This window comes from Podarcis bocagei (genome assembly GCF_964188305.1).
Source record: "Podarcis bocagei genome assembly, chromosome: W".
NCBI classification, from domain to species: Eukaryota; Metazoa; Chordata; class Lepidosauria; order Squamata; family Lacertidae; genus Podarcis; species Podarcis bocagei.
In genome coordinates, this window is record NC_138131.1 from 27,805,871 (window position 1) to 27,826,426 (window position 20,556).

General features: G+C 51.4%; 1 protein-coding gene across 1 annotated transcript; it reads left to right on the forward strand.

Annotated features, from left to right (window-relative positions):
* Nucleotides 1-1,828: 1,828 nt before the first annotated feature.
* LOC308578063 (uncharacterized protein) lies at nt 1,829-3,896 on the forward strand (the record flags this gene model as incomplete). The annotated part of the gene is made up of 2 exons (XM_081178346.1): nt 1,829-2,698; nt 3,600-3,896. The coding sequence occupies 2 exons, from the start codon at nt 1,829-1,831 to the stop codon at nt 3,636-3,638; spliced, it is 909 nt and encodes a 302-aa protein (XP_081034472.1). The 3' UTR covers nt 3,639-3,896.
* Nucleotides 3,897-20,556: the final 16,660 nt, after the last annotated feature.

Sequence of the window (20,556 nt, forward strand, 5' to 3'; positions counted from 1 at the left end):
TTAAGTGAATGGATAGGACCACATTAGGGTGTCTCAAGAATATGGTGGATAAAATGCTAATGATTTGTGTTGCTGTACTGTAAAGGATGGGGGGCGGGATCCAACACATTTTTATATGAACAAGTTTATGCCTAAACATTAATTGTACCCTTTCATTATCTGCTTTTCAAAATCAATCTAGGGTTTCCCACTTTACTCATTTTTGGATACGGCCTTTAAAAAGAAATCCTGGAACACCTCCCCGATTTCTTAGTTATACTGTAAATTTGTAAATAGCTACTGCAATCGATTTTAGCTCATGGAAACAAGTATCATGTTATATATAATATATATGTTTTCCATTTTTAAAAACTTTGTGTCAAGCTAAAAACCCTGTGCATCAAAACCGTGGTCAGTTTAGCAGTGATGCCCGAGACAAGTGACTGTCCTTGAAGGATATCAAATTACACGGTAGGCGGGTTCCATTCAAGCTGCTGCAGGTGCAGAAGTCTGCTTCAGAAGCTGCCATTTGGGATCATCTGGGAAGTGCTAATAATCAGAACAGGGTGGTTGAGGAAGTAAATCACATGGTACCTGAAAAAGAGAGGTCAATAGTGCAGTATTTAGCAACACTATCTAAATCAGCGATAGGGGCAAACAAAGGTATCTAAGGTAGACCATGGAATACTTACAGACCCAGTTCAGATGTCAAGTGAAACCATGGTTTAGTATGCTGGGAATGAGCCAAAGCAAGCCTTGGGCTCACACATTCCCCCCCTCCTCCCTCTACACAAGCGGTGAAGAGTTTGGAAACTACATCCTCGTTAGGCTTAACCACAGCTTGTTGCCTCACCCAAACCTGATGAACTATGCTTATTGTTAACCCTGGTTGATTGGTTTGATAAGCCATCTTTAAACCATGGCTCATCCAGCTAGCTTGTTTAAACTCTTAATCTCAGGGTCGTGGGTTGGAGCCTCACATGGGGCAAAAATAATAATCCTGCATTGCTGGGGGTTAGGCAAAATGACACTTGTGGTCCCTTCCAACTCTATAATAACTCTATAACTTTATAACGTTAACCACAGCTGAGAGTCTGGGGTGGTGTGCTAAACCAGCCTTCGCCAATCTGATTTCCTCCAGATGTGGCTGAATTCTTATGTCCCATCAACCACATGATAGTCAGGGATGATGGGACATCATCATCATCATCATCATCATTTATTACTTATACCCCGCCCGCCCACCCAGCCAGGTCTCCCCAGCCACTCTGGACGGCTTCCAACAGGAGCTTAAAAATACATTAAAACATCAGTCATTAAAAAACTTCCCTAAACATCAGATAGTTGTTTATTCCTGTTATGTACTGAGTTCAATAGGATCCAAACTGCAGCAGGCTGATTGGTCCTAGAACAATAGGATCCAAAAGGCAGCAGTCTGATTGGTCCTAGAACAATAGGATTCAGAATGCAGCAGTCTGATTGGTCCTAGAACAATGCAGCAGTATGATTGGTTGGCAGGAACCACCCAATCCTGCTCCAGATAGAAGTGAATCCACAACCTGATTGGCTTACAGTAGAATTCCGGAATTAGCCAATCATGGGCAGCCTATTGTGTAAATAATGTATATAAAGCAGATACTGTGAGGGACTTTCATTCATTCCTCCTCACCACTATGAGCTGAATAAAGAGCATGAAATCACTTTGCGACTCTGAGTATATTTCACTGGCGACGAAGGTGGGATCCCGCTGAGCTGAATGCCACACACAGCACCGCAGCACCGCCACCTGCCGCACCGCTGCCTCGCACCGTGTATCCAGGCTTCAGCTCCGGGACACAAAGAACTCAGAATGGCAGCCAACAGCAGCTTCTCGCCATTCAACCCAGCATCTGGAGACTGGGAAGCATACGCCTCCCGTTTCACCTTCCTCCTAGAAGCCAAGGGGGTCACCGACGAAGAAGACGCCAAGAAGAGGGCGATATTCTTCAGCGTCTGTGGAGAGGAGACATTTGAAATCGCCCGGGCTCTCCTTGCGCCTGAAGACGTCGCTACTGTTCCATACAAAACAATAATGGAACAGCTGAAGGGGCACTTTTCGCCGCAGCCCTCAGTGGTGGCTCGTCGAAATGCCTTCTACGCAAAGCGGCAAGCCCCTGGGGAAACCATAACTGGGTTTGTGACCTCTCTCCGCCAAGCCGCCCGGTTCTGCAACTTCTCAGAGCTGGAGAACATGCTTTGTGACCGCCTCGTCGGTGGCCTGAAGGATGAGAAGCTGCAACGACGCCTCTACGCTAAGAAGGACCTAACGTTCCAGGTCGCTCTGGAGGAGGCCCTGGCAACGGAAGCTGCTGAGAGGTCGACGCAAGAGGCACGGCCGAGCCTGCCATCCCAACCGAGGGTCCACCATGAAGACCTCACCGACGACTCAGGATCCGACAGGGAGGAGGTGCACCGAGTACAGCAGCGCACTCAAGCAGCGCACAGACCACAGCTGCCTCAACGAGAAGGAGGGAACTGCGCAAGCTGCGGGGAGAGTCACGAGAGGAGGACCTGCCGTTTCCGCAACGCAGAGTGCAGGCAGTGCAGAAAATCGGGACACATCGCCCGGGTGTGTCGGGCTCGGCCCACCCAACGCCAGGCAGCAGATGACCAATCCAAGAGCCCCAGGTCCCGGGGCCCAACGCACCAAGGCAACTCGACGGAGCTCACGGACTTCCAGGTATACCAGTTGCCCCACCCCAACGTAGAGAAAATTTATGTAGAGGTACAGATAGAGGGGGCCCCTTGCCGCATGGAGCTTGACACAGGTTCAACTCTATCCATAATCTCGGCAAGGACCTTAAGGAAACTGTGTCCTGCTGGGGGTCCCAAACTCAGGCCGGCCCCATTCACCCTACGGGACTTCCAGAAACGTAAGGTCCCCACAATGGGGGTGGGGACCTTCAGGGTGCAATACCGAGGGCGGACGCGGCAACTGGACTTGCTTGTGGTCAAGGGCTCCTACATTAGTTTACTGGGATTGGCATGGTTTGGACCACTGGGGCTAGCCGTCACCGGGGTGAACCACACTACCTTACAAGTGGACGTGGACGCCATCTGCAAGGAATTTCCAGGGGTTTTCGATGGGAAATTGGGACAGTATACGGGCCCCCCCATTGCGCTACAGCTTGACCTCGCAGTACGACCGGTCAGGCTCAAGGCCCGCCGGGTTCCGTTCGCCTTGAAACCCCGTATAGACGAGGAATTGGACCGACTTGTGGAGCAAGGAGTGCTGGAGCCGGTGCCTAATGCCCCCTGGGAAACCCCAATCGTCACACCCGTCAAGCCTAATGGTTCGGTCCGCATCTGCGCAGACTACAAATGTACCATAAACAAGGCCCTCACGGCCCACGCATACCCAGTGCCAGTGGTCAGCCATGTCCTTGCCACCCTGGCTGGGTCGAAAATTTTTGGCAAGCTGGACTTGGCCCAAGCATATCAACAGCTGCCAGTAGATGAGGCCACAGCAGAGGCACAGACGATTGTGACGCACAGAGGAGCGTTCAGGGTAAAGCGGCTGCAATTCGGTGTCAGTGTGGCACCAGGCATATTCCAGAATCTAATGGACTCACTCCTTAAAGGGATTCCTGGCGTCACCCCCTTCTTCGATGATGTGTTGATTGCCGGGCCCACACCAGAGGAGTTTGAGGACCGCCTCCGCACCGTTCTGCACCGTTTCCAGACGGCGGGTCTCAAGGTAAAGCGGGAAAAATGTCTACTAGGAGTGCCTCAGGTGGACTTTCTGGGATTTATGGTGGACGCAGAAGGGGTCCACCCGACCGGGGACAAGGTACGGGCCATTTGTGATGCCCCAGCGCCCAAGAGCAAGACTGAACTTCAGGCCTTCTTGGGACTATTGAACTTTTACCATTCCTTCCTTCCCCACAAGGCAGCAGTAGCAGAGCCCCTACACAGACTCCTGGACAAGCGGGCCCCTTGGGTGTGGGGCCAGCGCCAGGAGGCCGCATTCCAGGCAGTCAAGGACTTGCTTGTCTCAAACTCAGTCTTGGCACACTTTGATGAGAGGCTGCCGGTGGTGCTAGCATGCGACGCCTCACCCTATGGCATTGGCGCTGTCCTGGGGCACCAACTCCCGGATGGAAGAGAGGTACCGGTGGCGTACTTTTCCCAGACACTCAACGCAACCGAGCGGAACTACTCGCAAATCGACAAGGAGGGTCTGGCAATCGTGAAGGGAGTAAAAAAATTCCATGATTTCTTGTACGGGCGGCCCTTCACCGTGGTGACTGACCACAAGCCGTTGCTTGGCTTGTTCACCCCCGAAAAGCAGACCCCCCAAGTGCTGTCTCCTCGCGTCCTCAGGTGGTCAATTTTCCTTGCCAGCTGCCAGTATGCACTGATTCACCGCCCGGGGAAGGCGATGGGTCATGCGGACGCCCTCAGCAGGATACCACTATCGGAAACAGGCCATGACCCAGCACCTGCACAAGAGGTTATGAGCCTGGAGCTGCTTCCCGACCGCCCCATTCAGGCACAAGAAGTTGCACACTATTCCAAGAAAGATAGGGTCATCTCCCGGGTCCTGGACTGGGTGTGGAGGGGATGGCCCAGCAGCAGCCCCGGGCCAGAATTCGCCGGCTATACAACCCGCAAACATGAACTGTCGGCCCACAAGGGGTGCCTGTTATGGGGAAGCAGAGTCGTTGTTCCCCAGCCCCTCCGCAAAAGGGTCCTCACAGCCCTACACGAGACACATCCAGGGGTAGTAAGAATGAAGGCCCTGGCCAGGAGTTATGTGTGGTGGCCGGGGATCGATGCAGACATAGAGGCCTGGGTCAAACACTGCCAGGCCTGCCAAGAATCCCGCCCAGATCCCCCAAGGGCCCCAGTCCAGTCCTGGGAGTCTGCCCGAGCACCATGGTCACGCCTGCATGTGGATTTCGCTGGCCCCTTCCAGGGGAAAACATTCTTCATAGTGGTGGACTCCTACACCAAATGGCTGGAAGTCGCACTGGTACCGTCCACTAACACGTCCGCAGCCATCCGGGTACTACGCAGGCTGTTTGCAACCCACGGGCTCCCTGACACTCTTGTCTCAGACAACGGGACTGCATTTACGTCAGGAGAATTCCAAACCTTCACAGCGCAGAACGCCATCCGCCACATCCGTTCGGCGCCGTTCCACCCTGCCACCAATGGCCAAGCAGAACGCATGGTGCGGACCACCAAGGACACCCTTCGCCGCATGACGCAAGGGGACTGGGAGTACCGCCTTGCCACATTCCTTCTAGCACAGCACAGCACCCCCAGCTCAACGACTGGCCGGAGCCCCGCTGAACTACTAATGGGTCGGCGCCTTGCAATCAGATTGGACCGCCTTCACCCCGATAGAGCTCAGGATGAGGTAGTGGTGGGGGAAGGCAGGAACCCCCGGACCTTCGAGGCCCAGGACCCAGTGTACGCAAAGAATTTTGGGGCAGACCCAGCATGGGTACCCGCCACAGTCACCAGGGTCGCTGGCCCCGTGTCGTACGAGGTGCTAACGGATGGGGGGCAATGCTGGCGCCGCCACTGCGACCAGATAAGGCGACGATTTCCGGGAGAAAACCAGGAGGAGGACAGGTCAGAGGAGTTCCAAGGGAACAGCGGGGCAGTGAGGCCCATAGAGCAGGAGGGGCCAGCAGGAGAGGCCGAATCAGTAAATACAGAGAGGACCCGTGAGGCCGAAAGGACACCGGAACCAGAACCACGACTGAGCGAGCCAGTTGCACCAGACCAAACAGCCCCATCACAGCCAGCATCCTTGGAACACGAGCCAGAACCTGGAGCCCGGACCAGGGAACACCCCAGGCCGCAACGAACACGTAGGCCGCCGGCGTACCTCGAGGACTATGAATGCGACCTCCCGGGCAGGACTGGAACATAGAGGGGAGGGGTGTTGTGTACTGAGTTGAATAGGATCCAAACTGCAGCAGTCTGATTGGTCCTAGAACAATAGGATCCAAATTGCAGCAGTCTGATTGGTCCTAGAACAATGGGATTCAGAATGCAGCAGTCTGATTGGTCCTAGAACAATGCAGCAGTATGATTGGTTGGCAGGAACCACCCAATCCTGCTCCAGATAGAAGTGAATCCACAACCTGATTGGCTTACAGTAGAATTCCGGAATTAGCCAATCATGGGCAGCCTATTGTGTAAATAATGTATATAAAGCAGATACTGTGAGGGGACTTTCATTCATTCCTCCTCACCACTATGAGCTGAATAAAGAGCATGAAATCACTTTGCGACTCTGAGTATATTTCAATTCCTTTGACATCTGATGGGAGGGCGGTCCACAGGACGGGAGCCACTACCGAGAAGGCCCTCTGCCTGGTTCCCTGTAACTTGGCATCTCGCAGTGAGGGAACCGCCAAAAGGCCCTCGGCGCTGGACCTGGGTGTCCGGGCAGAACGATGGGGGTGGAGACTCTCCTTCAGGTCTACTGGACCGAGGCCGTTTAGGCGGCTTTCAAGGTCAGCACCAACACTTTGAATTGTGCTCGGAAATGGACTGGGAGCCAATGTAGGTCTTTCAAGTTCTGTGGTCTGGGCGGCCGCTCCCAGTCACCAGTCTAGCTGCCGCATTCTGGATAAGTTGTAGTGCAGGACCTCTGAAAGGGCCTCTGGTTCTCCATCCCTGTTATATACACTGCAGTAACAGCTTGTACATGAGGCTGATTGTGGATGTAACTGTGATATCAAAGGGAACAAGACAGATGCTTCTAATTGACTTTACCCATTTTCAGTGGTTGATGCTCTTATGACTGCGACGGTCAGTCCTTCTGCATTTAAGTCAGATCATGCTGATGCTCCAGTGTCACCGTCTGTTTCAGAAGCTGCCACTTGGGGTCCTCAGGGAAGTGCTTCTTAATAAACAGAGCGGGGTGAGTAAGGAAGTAAAACTCATCGTACCTGCAAAAGGAGAAGGCGCAATAGTCTAGTATTTCATAATAATGCCTAAATCAGCACCAGAGCCAGACAGGCAAACAGAGTGGTGATCCAGAGCAGCTGGAGGGCATCTGGTTGAGGAAGCTGCTGTGTTGCAACAATCCAGCCTCCAGAATCCCCAGATTTTACACATGTAGCCCGGAATAAGCACAACACTCCAGAACTGTTCAAAGAGGATGAATAGATGGTATCTATCCCTGCCATCAGGACACTCCATGCCCATGGCATAATAATAATAATAATAATAATAATAATAATAATAATAATAATAATAATAATAATAATAATAATAATAATAATGAAATATTACTTACACCCCCGCCCATCTGGCCGGGCCTCCACAGCCACTCTGCACGGAATAACACTTCAAACATGAAAAACTTCCCTAAACAGGGCTGCCTTCAGATGTCTTCTAAAAGTCAGATAGTTATTGTATTTCCTTGACATCTGATGGGAGGGCGTTCCACAGGGCGGGCGCCACTACTGAGAAGGCCTGGTTCCCTGTAACCTCACTTCTCACAGTGAGGGAACTGCCAGAAGGCCCTCAGAGCTGGACCTCAGGCTGAAGGATGGGGGTGGGGACACTCCTTCAGGTATACTGGGCCGAGGCCATTTAGGGCTTTAGAGGTCAGCACCAACACTTTGAATTGTGCTTGGAAATGTACTGGGAGCCAATGTAGGTCTTTCAGGGCCGGTGTTATAGGGTCTCGGCGGCCGCTCCCAGTCACCAACCTAGCTGCAGCATTCTTATTGCACTTGCTTACATTAATCAGCCCTGCGGCCATCAAATTGCAAACTCTGACAAGTGGTCCAAGCAAAACAAAACCGCCTGAAAGCAAATGAAGTTAACTGTGAGAGCCAGTGTGGTGTAGTGGTTAAGAGAACTGGGTTCGCTTCCCTGCTCCTCCACCTGCAGCTGCTGGGTGACCTTGGGCTAGTCACACTTCTCTGAAGTCTCTCAGCCCCACTGTTGTGGGGGAGGAAGGGAAAGGAGATTGTTGGCCGCTTTGAGACTCCTTAGGGTAGTGAGAAAGCGGGATATCAAATCCAAACTCTTCTTCTGCTGCTATCCCCTCAGTGTGTCCCACGCTCTGCCTGGTCTGCCTAACAGCGTACCTGAAAGTGAACTTGCTAAAAGCAGTATTCACAGAGCCACTTCCCCAGGTGCAGTCTAAGAGATGCCACCTTCCATCAATGCGGGCAGCATTCCAGGCATGGTCGCTCTTCCCCTTTACGCTGCAGCTGCCTATCAAATACTGGCACTGTATCCCTGCAATACTGAGAGGGGAAGGAAGGTATTCAGGAACAGTGTTGCTACCAAGAGGACAAGTGGTTGCTTTCACCGCTTTGATAGGCTGGATTGGCCGTCCTTCATTTTGCTGGATCAGAGAAAACAGCAATCAGGTTCTCCACAGATTCTCATTTGCTCCAATTTGGCAGGAAAACACAAGTTTTCCTGGGATGAAACAACAACAACAACATTTGGACACGGACCTGGAAAGCCAGGACCTGTGCCTATAAAGCACAGAGCAAAGCTAAGTATGGATGAGGAACTAAGTCACACAGGGAAGAGACCCATTAAATTCAAGAAATTTTTAAGTCTATGGATTCCAGTGTACCTACTCAATTCAATGAAGCCCTATATATGCAAGTTTGCTTCAGGATCATTCACAGTGTGGGCATTCCTCCACTTACATGGTGGGTCATGTTCCGGAACCCCATGCACATAAGCAAAAATTGTGTAAGTAGGGTAAAGGTAAAGGTAAAGGACCCCTGAAAGTTAAGTCCAGTCACAGACAACTCTGGGGTTGCGGCACTCATCTCACTTTACAGGCCGAGGGAGCCGGCGTTTGTCCGCAGACAGTTTTTCCGGGTCATGTGGCCAGCCTGCCAAAGCCGCCTCTGGCGCAGCAGAACACCGAAACCAGAGCAGCACACGGAAACGCCGTTTACCTTCCCGCCCGAGCGGTACCTATTTATCTACTTGCACTTTTTGGCATGTTTTCAAACTGCTAGGTTGGCAGGAGCTGGGACCGAGCAACGGGAGCTCACCCCGTCGTTGGGATTTGAACCGCCGACCTTCTGATCGGCAAGCCCAAGAGGCTCAGTGGTTTAGACCACAGTGCCACCCGTGTCCCTGTGTAAGTAGGGAGCACACACTAAAAAAAGCTCATTTTTTCCTGCTCTCCAGCTCTCTCTCCCCACAACACTCTTTTCAACTAGAGGTGAAGCTCTGGAGCTGGCTGGAGGACCTGTGGAAAAGCAACAGCAGCTGCCATGCTGTGACGTGTGTCAGCTACTAGGTGGGGAGGCTGAGCAGCCTAAACAAAGCCCCACTGTGCCTCCGTTCTCTTTGGGGCTTCCTCCGCTCCCACTGAAGTCCTCTTTGGGTTCTGGGGAGGGTCTCCTCATGAGCCATGAGGACTCTCCAGCTCTCTCCCGCCATTTTCTGCTTAGAATCTATTGATTTACTTATTTCCGAGGGCTGTCACGTGCGAGTTGATCACGCCTAAGCATGGAGATAGCTGCCTAGGGTAAGGGGTGGGGAACCTGTGGCTCTCCAGATCTCCTATCGCTACAGCCAAGTAACAACCACTTGCCACGATGGCTGGAGCCAACAGAAGTTACCTGCACATTTCTTGAAAGAGTCGAGCATATCCACCGCAAATAGCCTTTCCTGACTGAAGGACATCAGCTGGTTTAAATGACACCTTGTCCAGGTTATAGCAGCCTTCCACATCATATTCTGTAGAAATAAAGACAATGAGCACCCATTCTGATTTGCTTGTGGGGTGGCAACACTTTGCAACACTTTCCATCGTGTTTCTCGATATCTTTCCTGGTTGCCAAAATCTGATTGGGGGGTGGGGTGGCTTGTCTTGCAAGAGCTCCAAATGAACTTTTGATTGCACAACATGAATTTGCCCATATGTGATTGAATCGCACCTCGAAAGAGAAAGTCTGGAAGCACTCGTAAATCTGCTTTGTGTAGACCCAGGGTCTTGTTGCCAAATAAAAATGCACACTGGTGCAAGGGTTAGGAGTCGGGAGACACCTCCTCTCCTCCCGTGCTGCGACCTTTACTTTATTTTGACAAGGTAATAAGAATAAATAAATAAGAATAAAAATGTGCACCCCACCAGCGAGACCATTCCATTGTAACTATCCAACCTCCCAAAATTTCAACACCTCTAGCGATGGTTTGACCCCTTTCCGTTGTAACAGTACAAATTCTACAGACACCCTCCATATCTCCTCAAAATCATTCCTCCTGCATATTCCCCGTCTTACCTTAATGGCACATGTTCATTTATCATTAATAGCTATATCTCCCACACCTCTTCATACCATTTTTCCATTTTATATTCTGCTTGCCCTTCCACTTGCTAGCTATCATAATTCGTGCAGCTTTCAATAAATTTGTGAGCGAGTCCTTCATAGCCTGCAAACCTTCAACCCCATCGTAAATTGATAATAATGCTACCGCGGCACTTTCAGTGAGCTTTAACCCAGTGATTTCTGTTATCAGTGAGCACCTCCTGATCCCTTCTGAGATTCGTGGCTGAACAGAGATCCCAGTCAAGTTCTGTGTGAGCCAAACACCAAATCACTGATCCACACAGGTTACAATCCAGAATCCTTTGTGCAAATGGAGCTGACATGACTGGCTATGAAATGGTGAAAATGCCCGAGACAGCTGCAAAGAAGCCATGCTCGGAGTAGGCCCACTAAATTTAATGTCCATGAGTTACTTACATCCTTTGATTTCAGCCGGTCTACTCTGAATATAACTTGCTTTGATATGACCTTACGTATCCATCTTCCTTGGCTGGCAATCACTGGACTGGGTGTCTGCTAAAGAACTCTGCTACAGAGCTGGATTCATGGGCGCAGGGCAGTGACAAAGGCTGATCTTTTAATACCGGAAGTTGTCAGAGGCAAGGGGACTCAAGTATGCAGAAAGGTGGTACCCCCACCTACCTATATGGTGGCAGATCCACATCCAAATGGCTCGCACTTTCTCCAGGTCACTGTGGGCTTTTTGGAGCAAGACACTCACCAGGTTTTTCACACTATTCCTGACAATCACCTGTTCCACAGAAGGTAAATAGACTTGGAAGCAGTTAATATGGACGAGGGGGTACCAGTTCCTTTCTTCTACCTAAGTCCACTTGTTTAAAGAAATTTTAGGGTGCAATCCTGCGTGCACTTACAAGAGTGTCCCTTGCTGAATTCACTGGGATTGCACAGTTAGTCGATTAAGTGTATGTGTTTTACTTGATTGATCAAAGAATTTATTTTACTTGCCAAAAATGTACCCTTGGGGGGGAAGTTGTTCTGAAGGGAGACGCATGATTAACCTTTCCTTTTTCCAGGGTTCACAGGCATGTTATTTCTACAATCTTCAGCTGAAGCCCAAATCCTCTTTGCTACTGTCTCCCCACAAGTGCAGAGTTCCCCCATTGCTACTGGCAGAGGAACGGGGGGGGGGAGCGCACTGCCCCCGGCACCATCGGGGAGGGGGTACCATTGCGGCTGCACCCGCGGCTGCACCCGCGCCCCCCCCCCACCGTGCCGCGCGCCACGCCCTCAGGGTGCATGTCACGCTCCCACAGGCGATGTGCCACACCCCCAGGACACACGCCAGCCACGCCAGAGCTTCGCCACTGCCCATTGCACCTTTGGGTGGGTGGAAGTACAACTGGGGGGGGGGGCATTATGGGGGCAGGGAGGGACCAAGGCAACCCTGGATCCTGAGCCGGCCCTACTGTTGTCACTTGACAGCCCTGGGGGAAACCCAGGGCTGATTACTGCACCAGTATATTAATTTTATGCCAGTTTAATTCTGGCGAGGCCCCCCAGAGATTCCTGGGAGTTGTGGTTTGGCAAGGGCACTGAGAATTTTCTGTTAATGACTGCTAGCCTTGTTCACAGAAGTATAGTACTCGGAGTTCCCCGAGGAGAGGAAATAACTACCAAATCAATTTCAGTCTGTTGTATAAATACGATCGAAAGTGAATTGTGAAAGAGAGAGGAGTCGTTCAAACCCTTTCATATTGCCTATGATTGCTAGCTCTCCTCCGAACTGACTTTGGAGCTATCTCCTGAATTTTTAAAGCAAAGCAATGCTGCAAAATAACTAAATATGGGTGTATATACATGCATTTAATTCACGCACGCACACAGAGAGAAAGAGAATCCTGTGGTTTGTTAAGGGTTCTAGGTGCTCCACCGTGTTAGTTTTCTGGAAATCAGGAGGAGGGTCTTGTGACTCATGATGTTCCCAGTTCGGACCTTCCATCTGAACAGAAGTAATTGCCTCCTATCAGGAGAGGACACTTGAAAGCACTCTCAAATTCCAAATGCACCTTCAAAACCTCAGCATCCTAGCAAATTCCTTGCTGCATATATCACAATAAGAGACAGCATACCTTCTGTGCATAGGCATCCAGTTCCTTAAACTTTGCCAAGTCTATTTGTATTGATTTCTGATTGGATTTATCCCATGGATAATCTAGGAACAAAAATGGAAAAGTCATTCTTGAAACAGTGGGGAAAGGGAGGGGGAGCAAAGGATGACCTATGATGTGATTTAAAGGGTTGGAATACAGGGAACCAATAGGGAATAGAGATAGGGAGCCTTTTCTGCTTCTCCCCAAGGGAAATACAGCAGCAGGGAGTAGACCAACGTTGCTCTGCTTAAAAGGACACAGACAGAAGGAAGGAGAGGGAGAATGCTGAACCAGGTAGGATTTTGATCTGATCTTGCAAGACCATTTTGAGTACAGTACACAAGGCGTATGGCATGGTTTGCACTTCCCACTGGAAGAGCTGGTACCTCCTTAGAGAAGCCCTCTTCGCACCAAACATCTGGCTTTGATAGGAATCCCTTAACCCCGGCTGCAAATTTCACTGCATCCGCCTGCAATATGCATTCAACAGAACGCCAACTGCCAGCTCATTTCAGGAACTATAATGGTAGCATAACAAGAACACAAACAGGGCTGCTTGAGGTGAGGGAGAAAATGTACCCACCCACCCACATGCCACATATTGAAGCTCCAGCCTTAGAGGAAAAAAATATAGTGCAGCTTTTCCCCCCAGCCAGAACTCACTGGAACTGAGTTCTGGCACCTCTCAGGTTGGTGCCATTGCCATTGTAAAAGAACAAGGGAAGCGTTCGTGGTGAGTTCTGGCACCTCTTTTTCTAGAAAAATAACACTGAGCGCAGTTAATTTTTACCATTCAAGCCTTGTTCCCAGGATATCCCAAGAGGTGGGTGCAGAAATGTAGCTGGGGGGGAGGGGGCACTGGGCGCCACACCACAGGGGGCAGCACTTCCCGCGGGGCCAGAAGCGCGCCCGAGCCACGCATCTCTCCTGGGAGTGACGTGGTGGCTTGGGTCCCTGAGCGGCTAGCTACGCCACTGGGTGGTTGAGTGACGGGCTCATAAAATGATTTCCTAAGATACGCAGCACTACTAAGTAGTATTAATATATACAGCAGGTGTAGGGGATCTTTGGCCCTCCAGATGCTGGGGAACTACAGCTCCCATAATCCCTGGCCATGCTTGCTGGGACTAACAGGTGTTGTCACCCAACAACATCTGGAGGGCCAAAGGTTCCCTGCAGCTGACACAGAGGATCCAGATCAATAGCCATACATAAGCTTCTATTTACCATACAGATCTTCTTCCTGAGGCAGCATTGATGCTTGTACTCCTCCCATCTTGAAAGCCTACTTGAAAGGCGCTCCTTGGAGGAACAGTTAAGTGCTTCGAGCCAGGAATGAAATGCCCAACTGGAGGGATGAGGGAAGAGCATGGCTTGATCTGGGTTTATCAAACCCTTGCTTGGAGACCTTGGCATTAGGAGACGAGTAGCAGGAAGAGCATCCATGAAGTCAAAACAAAGGGGGAAAGCATAAGCTGTTTGAGCAAACCAGCGCTGGAGTGTGTCAAAGTTCCCTGCGTGGGGAAGCGCAGATACAGAAGGTGTCCCCATTGCTCATTTCCTCTCCCCTCCTGTGGTTTCCAGCAACTGGTATTCAGAAGCATTTCTGCCTCCAGCTGTGAAGGCAGAGCATAGCCATCAATGCTAGTAGCCATTGATAGCCCTCTCCTCCAAGGACGTGTCTAATGCTCTTTTAAAGCCATCGATGTTTCGAGGCCTTCACTGTCTCTTGTGGGAACAAGTTCCATAGTTTAACTATGTGCTCCATGAAAAAGAATATATATTTAGTAATTAGATGCTTTTTTTAGGTTAGCTATCAGGCGCATCAGCCTTGTGAGAATTTCTCTTTCGCTGCCAGGCCCCCACCCTATTTCTTGAAGCATCTAGATAGAAGCTTGTGCCAGCTTCCTCAGGTTGGCTCTCTCCAGCTAGGCTGAATAGGTGGGAAACTTTTGGACTCCGTGTGCCAGATCCTTATTGGGATCTGTATCTTGGGTCAAAATCCCTTTCACTACTGTAATATACTCAGAGTCGCAAAGTGATTTCATGCTCTTTATTCAGCTCATAGTGGTGAGGAGGAATGAATGAATGTCCCCTCAAAGTATCTGCTTTATATACATTATTTACACAATGGGCTGCACATGATTGGTTAATTCTGGAATTCTACTGTAAGCCAATCAGGTTGTGGACTCACTTATATCTGGAGCATGATTGGGTGGTTCCTGCCAACCAATCATACTGCTGCATTGTTCCTGGACCCATCAGACTGCTGCATTCTGAATCCCATTGTTCTAGGACCAATCAGACTGCTGCAATTTGGATCCTATTGTTCTAGGACCAATCAGACTGCTGCCTTTTGGATCCTATTCAACTCAGTACACAACACCCCTCCCCTCTAAGTTCCAGTCCTGCCCGGGAGGTCGCATTCATAGTCCTCGAGGTACGCCGGCGGCCTACGTGTGCGTTGCGGCCTGTGGTGTTCCCTAGTCCGGGGTTCAGGTTCTGGCTTGTGTTCCAAGGATGCTGGCTGTGATGGGGCCGTTTGGTCTGGCGCAACCGGCTCGCTCAGTCGTGGTTCTGGTTCCGGTGTCCTTTCGGCCTCGCAGGTCCTCTCTGTATTTACTGATTCTGCCTCTCCTGCTGGCCCCTCCTGGTCTATGGGCCTCACTGCCCCTCTGTTCCCTTGGGACTCCTCTGACCTTTCCTCCTCCTGGTTTTCTCCTGGGAATCTGGTTGCAGTGGCGGCGGCAGCATTGCCCCCCATCCGTTAGCACCTCGTACGACACGGGGCCAGCGACCCTGGTGACTGTGGCGGGTACCCATGCTGGGCCTGCCCCAAAATTCTTTGCGTACACTGGGTCCTGGGCCTCGAAGGTCCGGGGGTTCCTGCCTTCCCCCACCACTACCTCATCCTGAGATCTATCGGGGAGATGGCGGTCCAATCTGATTGCAAGGCGCCGACCCATTAGTAGTTCAGCGGGGCTCCGGCCAGTCGTTGAGCTGGGGGTGCTGTGCTGTGCTAGGAGGAATGTGGCAAGGCAGTACTCCCAGTCCCCTTGCGTCATGTGGCGAAGGGTGTCCTTGGTGGTCCGCACCATGCGTTCTGCTTGGCCATTGGTGGCAGGGTGAAACGGCGCCGAACGGATGTGGCGGATGGCGTTCTGCACTGTGAAGGTTTGGCATTCTCCTGACGTAAATGCGGTCCTGTTGTCTGAGACGAGAGTGTCAGGGAGCCCGTGGGTTGCAAACAGCCTGCGTAGTACCCGGATGGCTGCGGATGTAGAAGTGGACAGTACCAGTGCGACTTCCAGCCATTTGGTGTAGGAGTCCACCACTATGAAGAATGTTTACCCCTGAAAGGGGCCAGTTAAGTCCACATGCAGGCGTGACCATGGTGCTCGGGCGGACTCCCAGGACTGGACTGGGGCCCTTGGGGGATCTGGGCAGGATTCTTGGCAGGCCTGGCAGTGTTTGACCCAGGCCTCTATCTCTCCGTCGATCCCTGGCCACCACACATAACTCCTGGCAAGGGCCTTCATTCTTACTACCCCTGGGTGTGTCTCGTGTAGGGCTGTGAGGACCCTTTTGCGGAGGGGCTGGGGAACAACGACCCTGCTTCCCCATAACAGGCACCCCTTGTGGGCCGACAGTTCATGTTTGCGGGTTGTGTAGCCAGAGAATTCTGGCCCAGGGCTGCTGCTGGGCCATCCCCTCCACACCCAGTCCAGGACCCGGGAGATGACCCTATCTTTCTTGGAATGGTGTGCAACTTCTTGTGCCTGAATGGGGCGGTCGGGAAGTAGCTCCAGGCTCATAACCTCTTGTGCAGGTGCTGGGTCGGGGCCTGTTTCCGGTAGTGGTAGCCTGCTGAGGGCGTCCGCATGACCCATCGCCTTCCCCGGGCGGTGAATCAGTGCATACTGGTAGCTGGCAAGGAAAATTGACCACCTGAGGACGCGAGGAGACAGCACTTGGGGGGTCTGCTTTTTGGGGGCAAACAAGCCAAGCAACGGCTTGTGGTCAGTCACCACGGTGAAGGGCCGCCCGTACAAGAAATCATGGAATTTTTTTACTCCCTTCACGATTGCCAGACCCTCCTTGTCTATTTGCGAGTAGTTCCGCTCGGTTGCGTTGAGTGTCTGGGAAAAGTATGCCACCGATACCTCTCTTCCATCCGGGAGTTGGTGTCCCAGGACAGCGCCAATGCCATAGGGCGAGGCGTCGCATGCTAGCACCACCGGCAGCCTCTCGTCAAAGTGTGCCAAGACCGCGTTTGAGACAAGCAAGTCCTTGACTGCCTGGAATGCGGCCTCCTGGTGCTGGCCCCACACCCAAGGGGCCCGCTTGTCCAGGAGTCTGTGTAGGGGCTCCGCTACCGCCGCCTTGTGGGGAAGGTAGGAATGGTAAAAGTTCAATAGTCCCAAGAAGGCCTGAAGTTCAGTCTTGCTCTTGGGCGCTGGGGCATCACAAATGGCCCGTACCTTGTCCCCAGTCGGGTGGACCCCTTCTGCGTCCACCATAAATCCCAGAAAGTCCACCTGAGGCAGTCCTAGTAGACATTTTCCCCGCTTCACCTTGAGACCCGCCGTCTGGAAACGGTGCAGAACGGTGCGGAGGCGGTCCTCAAACTCCTCTGGTGTGGGCCCAGCAATCAACACATCATCGAAGAAGGGGGTGACGCCAGGAATCCCTTTAAGGAGCGAGTCCATTAGATTCTGGAATATGCCTGGTGCCACACTGACAACGAATTGCAGCCGCTTTACCCTGAACGCTCCTCTGTGCGTCACAATCATCTGTGCCTCTGCTGTGGCCTCATCTACTGGCAGCTGTTGATATGCTTGGGCCAAGTCCAACTTGCCAAAAATTTTCGACCCAGCCAGGGTGGCAAGGACATGGCTGACCACTGGCACTGGGTATGCGTGGGCTGTGAGGGCCTTGTTTATGGTACATTTGTAGTCTGCACAGATACGGACCGAACCATTAGGCTTGACGGGTGTGACGATTGGGGTTTCCCAGGGGGCATTAGGCACCGGCTCCAGCACTCCTTGCTCCACGAGCCGGTCCAATTCCTCGTCTATACGGGGTTTCAGGGCGAACGGGACCCGGCGGGCCTTGAGCCTGACAGGTCGTACTGCGGGGTCAAGCTGTAGAGCAATGGGGGGCCCCGTATACTGTCCCAATTTCCCATCGAAAACCCCTGGAAATTCCTTGCAGATGGCATCCACGTCCACTTGTAAGGTAGTGTGGTTCACCCCAGTGATGGCTAGCCCCAGTGGTCCAAACCATGCCAATCCCAGTAAGCTAATGTAGGGGCCCTTGACCACGAGCAAGTCCAGTTGCCGCATCGGCCCTCGATATTGCACCTTGAAGGTCCCCACCCCCATTGTGGGCCGACCTTACATTTCTGGAAGTCCCGGAGGGTGAATGGGGCTGGCCTGAGTTTGGGACCCCCAGTAGGACACAGTTCCCTTAAGGTCCTTGCCGAGATTATGGATAGAGTTGAACCCGTGTCAAGCTCCATGCGGCATGGGGCCCCCTCTATCTGTACCTCTACATAAATTTTCTCTACGTTGGGGTGGGGCAACTGGTATACCTGGAAGTCCGTGAGCTCCGTAGAGTTGCCTTGGTGCGTTGGGCCCCGGGACCTGGGGCTCTTGGATTGGTCATCTGATGCCTGGCGTTGGGTGGGCCGAGCTCGACACACCCGGGCGATGTGTCCCAATTTTCTGCACTGCCTGCACTCTGCGTTGCGGAAACGGCAGGTCCTCCTCTCGTGACTTTCCCCGCAGCTTGCGCAGTTCCCTCCTTCTCGTCGAGGCAGCTGTGGTCTGTGTGCTGCTTGAGTGCGCTGCTGTACTCGGTGCACCTCCTCCCTGTCAGATCCTGAGTCGTCGGTGAGGTCTTCGTGGTGGACCCTCGGTTGGGGTGGCAGGCTCGGCCGTGCCTCTTGCGTCGACCTCTTGGCAGCTTCCGTTGCCAGGGCCTCCTCCAGAGCGACCTGGAACGTTAGGTCCTTCTTGGCGTAGAGGCGTCGTTGCAGCTTCTCATCCTTCAGGCCACCGACGAGGCGGTCACGAAGCATGTTCTCCAGCTCTGAGAAGTTGCAGAACCGGGCAGCTTGGCGGAGAGAGGTCACAAACCCAGTTATGGTTTCCCCAGGGGCTTGCCGCTTTGCTCAACTCAGTACACAACAACTACCAACAAAGAGGCATCAGGCCTAAAAGGGAGGAGGGAAAGAGCCTAATATCACTACAGTCTTTTTTTTTTTTTTTTGAAAAGATATTTATTAAAGTTTTTAAAGTATAACAGTAAAAATGAAAAATAAAAAGAAACATACAAAATAAAAACAGTTAAAAAACACATTGATTCTCCATAACATATCTTCTTACACTTATTTCCCCGGACCTCCTCGTACCTCCCTTTTTTGTATTCCACTTCAGTTTGTTAGTTCAGCAAATCCTTACCATTAAGCTTTTACACTTTTGTAAACCTTTTTTCCTATCTCTTAAAGCATTACAGCTGGAAACCACTTAGTTTCTATCCAACATCCTTCTAGCATTCATTAATATTACAATATTTCTGTAAATAGTCTTTAAATTTCTTCCAGTCTTCTTTCACCGACTCTTCTCCCTGGTCTCGGATTCTGCCAGTCATTTCTACCAGTTCCATATAGTCCATCACCTTCATCTGCCATTCTCTAATATCACTACAGTCTTGGAGAGTCTCCCCCTTTTAGGACTGCAGTGAGATCAGGCTTAAAGGAAGGAGGGGAAGCCTTTGGGAGCCCCCACCTCTCTCTTGGAGAGCTCAGCAAGCTTGGGCTTCACAGGGAAGGGAAGAAACCTCTCCCTCCTTTTTTAGTGCTCAGAAGGATCTGAAGGGATGGGCAATTCTACTTAGTACTGAGTATTGGCTCACCAAAGAGCTCTCTGCCAGGAGTGCCATGGCTCAGCCCAACTGAATGGGATGTTCTGCGCTGATATGAAGGGGGAGCCATCCTGCTTAGCAATGGGTCCCTGGTTTCTGCATTTCTTCAGAGGATCCTGACAACTAGTCCCATGCTTTGAGGGCTGTGCAAAGAAAGCAGCTTTGGAAAGCCATGTCCTATCAGTCAAGCCTCACCCCTTACCTGCATGTGAGAATGGCCTCATGGACCAAATGGGGAAGACTTGGGGAGGGGGCAAGATGTGCTCAGAGGTCAGACGTTCCCCACCCCAAAATTTCACCTCAGGAACTGATGGACTCTTACTTTGCCTCACAATCGTTTTGAAATGTGCCGGGTTTTCAACGTTCGGGAGCCGAAACGTTCCAAAACGCAGGCGTTCGGGAGCTGAGGTTTGACTGTAATATATTGGCGTCCGCATGAAATCCGCCCCATCCCATTGTTGTCCCGTGTCTTTAAATGCAGGGTTTCCCCATCCTTTGGAAGTCCAAAAGGGGCATGATCTTTGTACTTAGCACACGACTGAGTGCTAGCAGTAGGAGGAAGTGCAGGGGCTGAGCCCCAGAACAAAATTTCCCCCATCACTGATTCTTGTTTCTTTTCTTATCAAGGCAAAATCCTACCTGTCTTTGCTTTTCGAAAGATCTCCAAGGGTACAAGGGGATCCCTCAGCTCAATTCTAGCAAGCGGGACAGTTCTTGAGTTTTGTGGTTACACATCAATAGTCAGCCAGTCTCCTGAAAATGCCATGGGGCCTGTTATGTATTCAGTGGTCTCGAGTCTGGACTAAGGATTCTGAGCTCCTGTGTTCTGATTCGATACATGATATCCAATCACAGAACATTTCTGGATTTGGGCTCGGCCATTGGCCCTTAAACTCTGAGTCCTGATTCACAGCTTGGAAGTTTAGACAGCCAATCACGTGGGGAGTGGGAGTGGCCCAGGCCTTCAGAAATGTCTATAAGCAGTTGCTTCGACCCTGTTGTCCAGTTCAGTTACCAATCAACTCCTGTTTTTGCTTATCTTTAATCTTTTCCGAGAGACTATCTATCACACAGGATCTTAGAAAGTTGTCCCAAAACAAAGTTTGTCCTCAATACTGTCCTCTTCACATATATGGGGACATTCACCACCTGCACAGGCTCAATGTTTCCACATATTAAAGTAGCAAAAGTCCACATTAGCGGTGAAT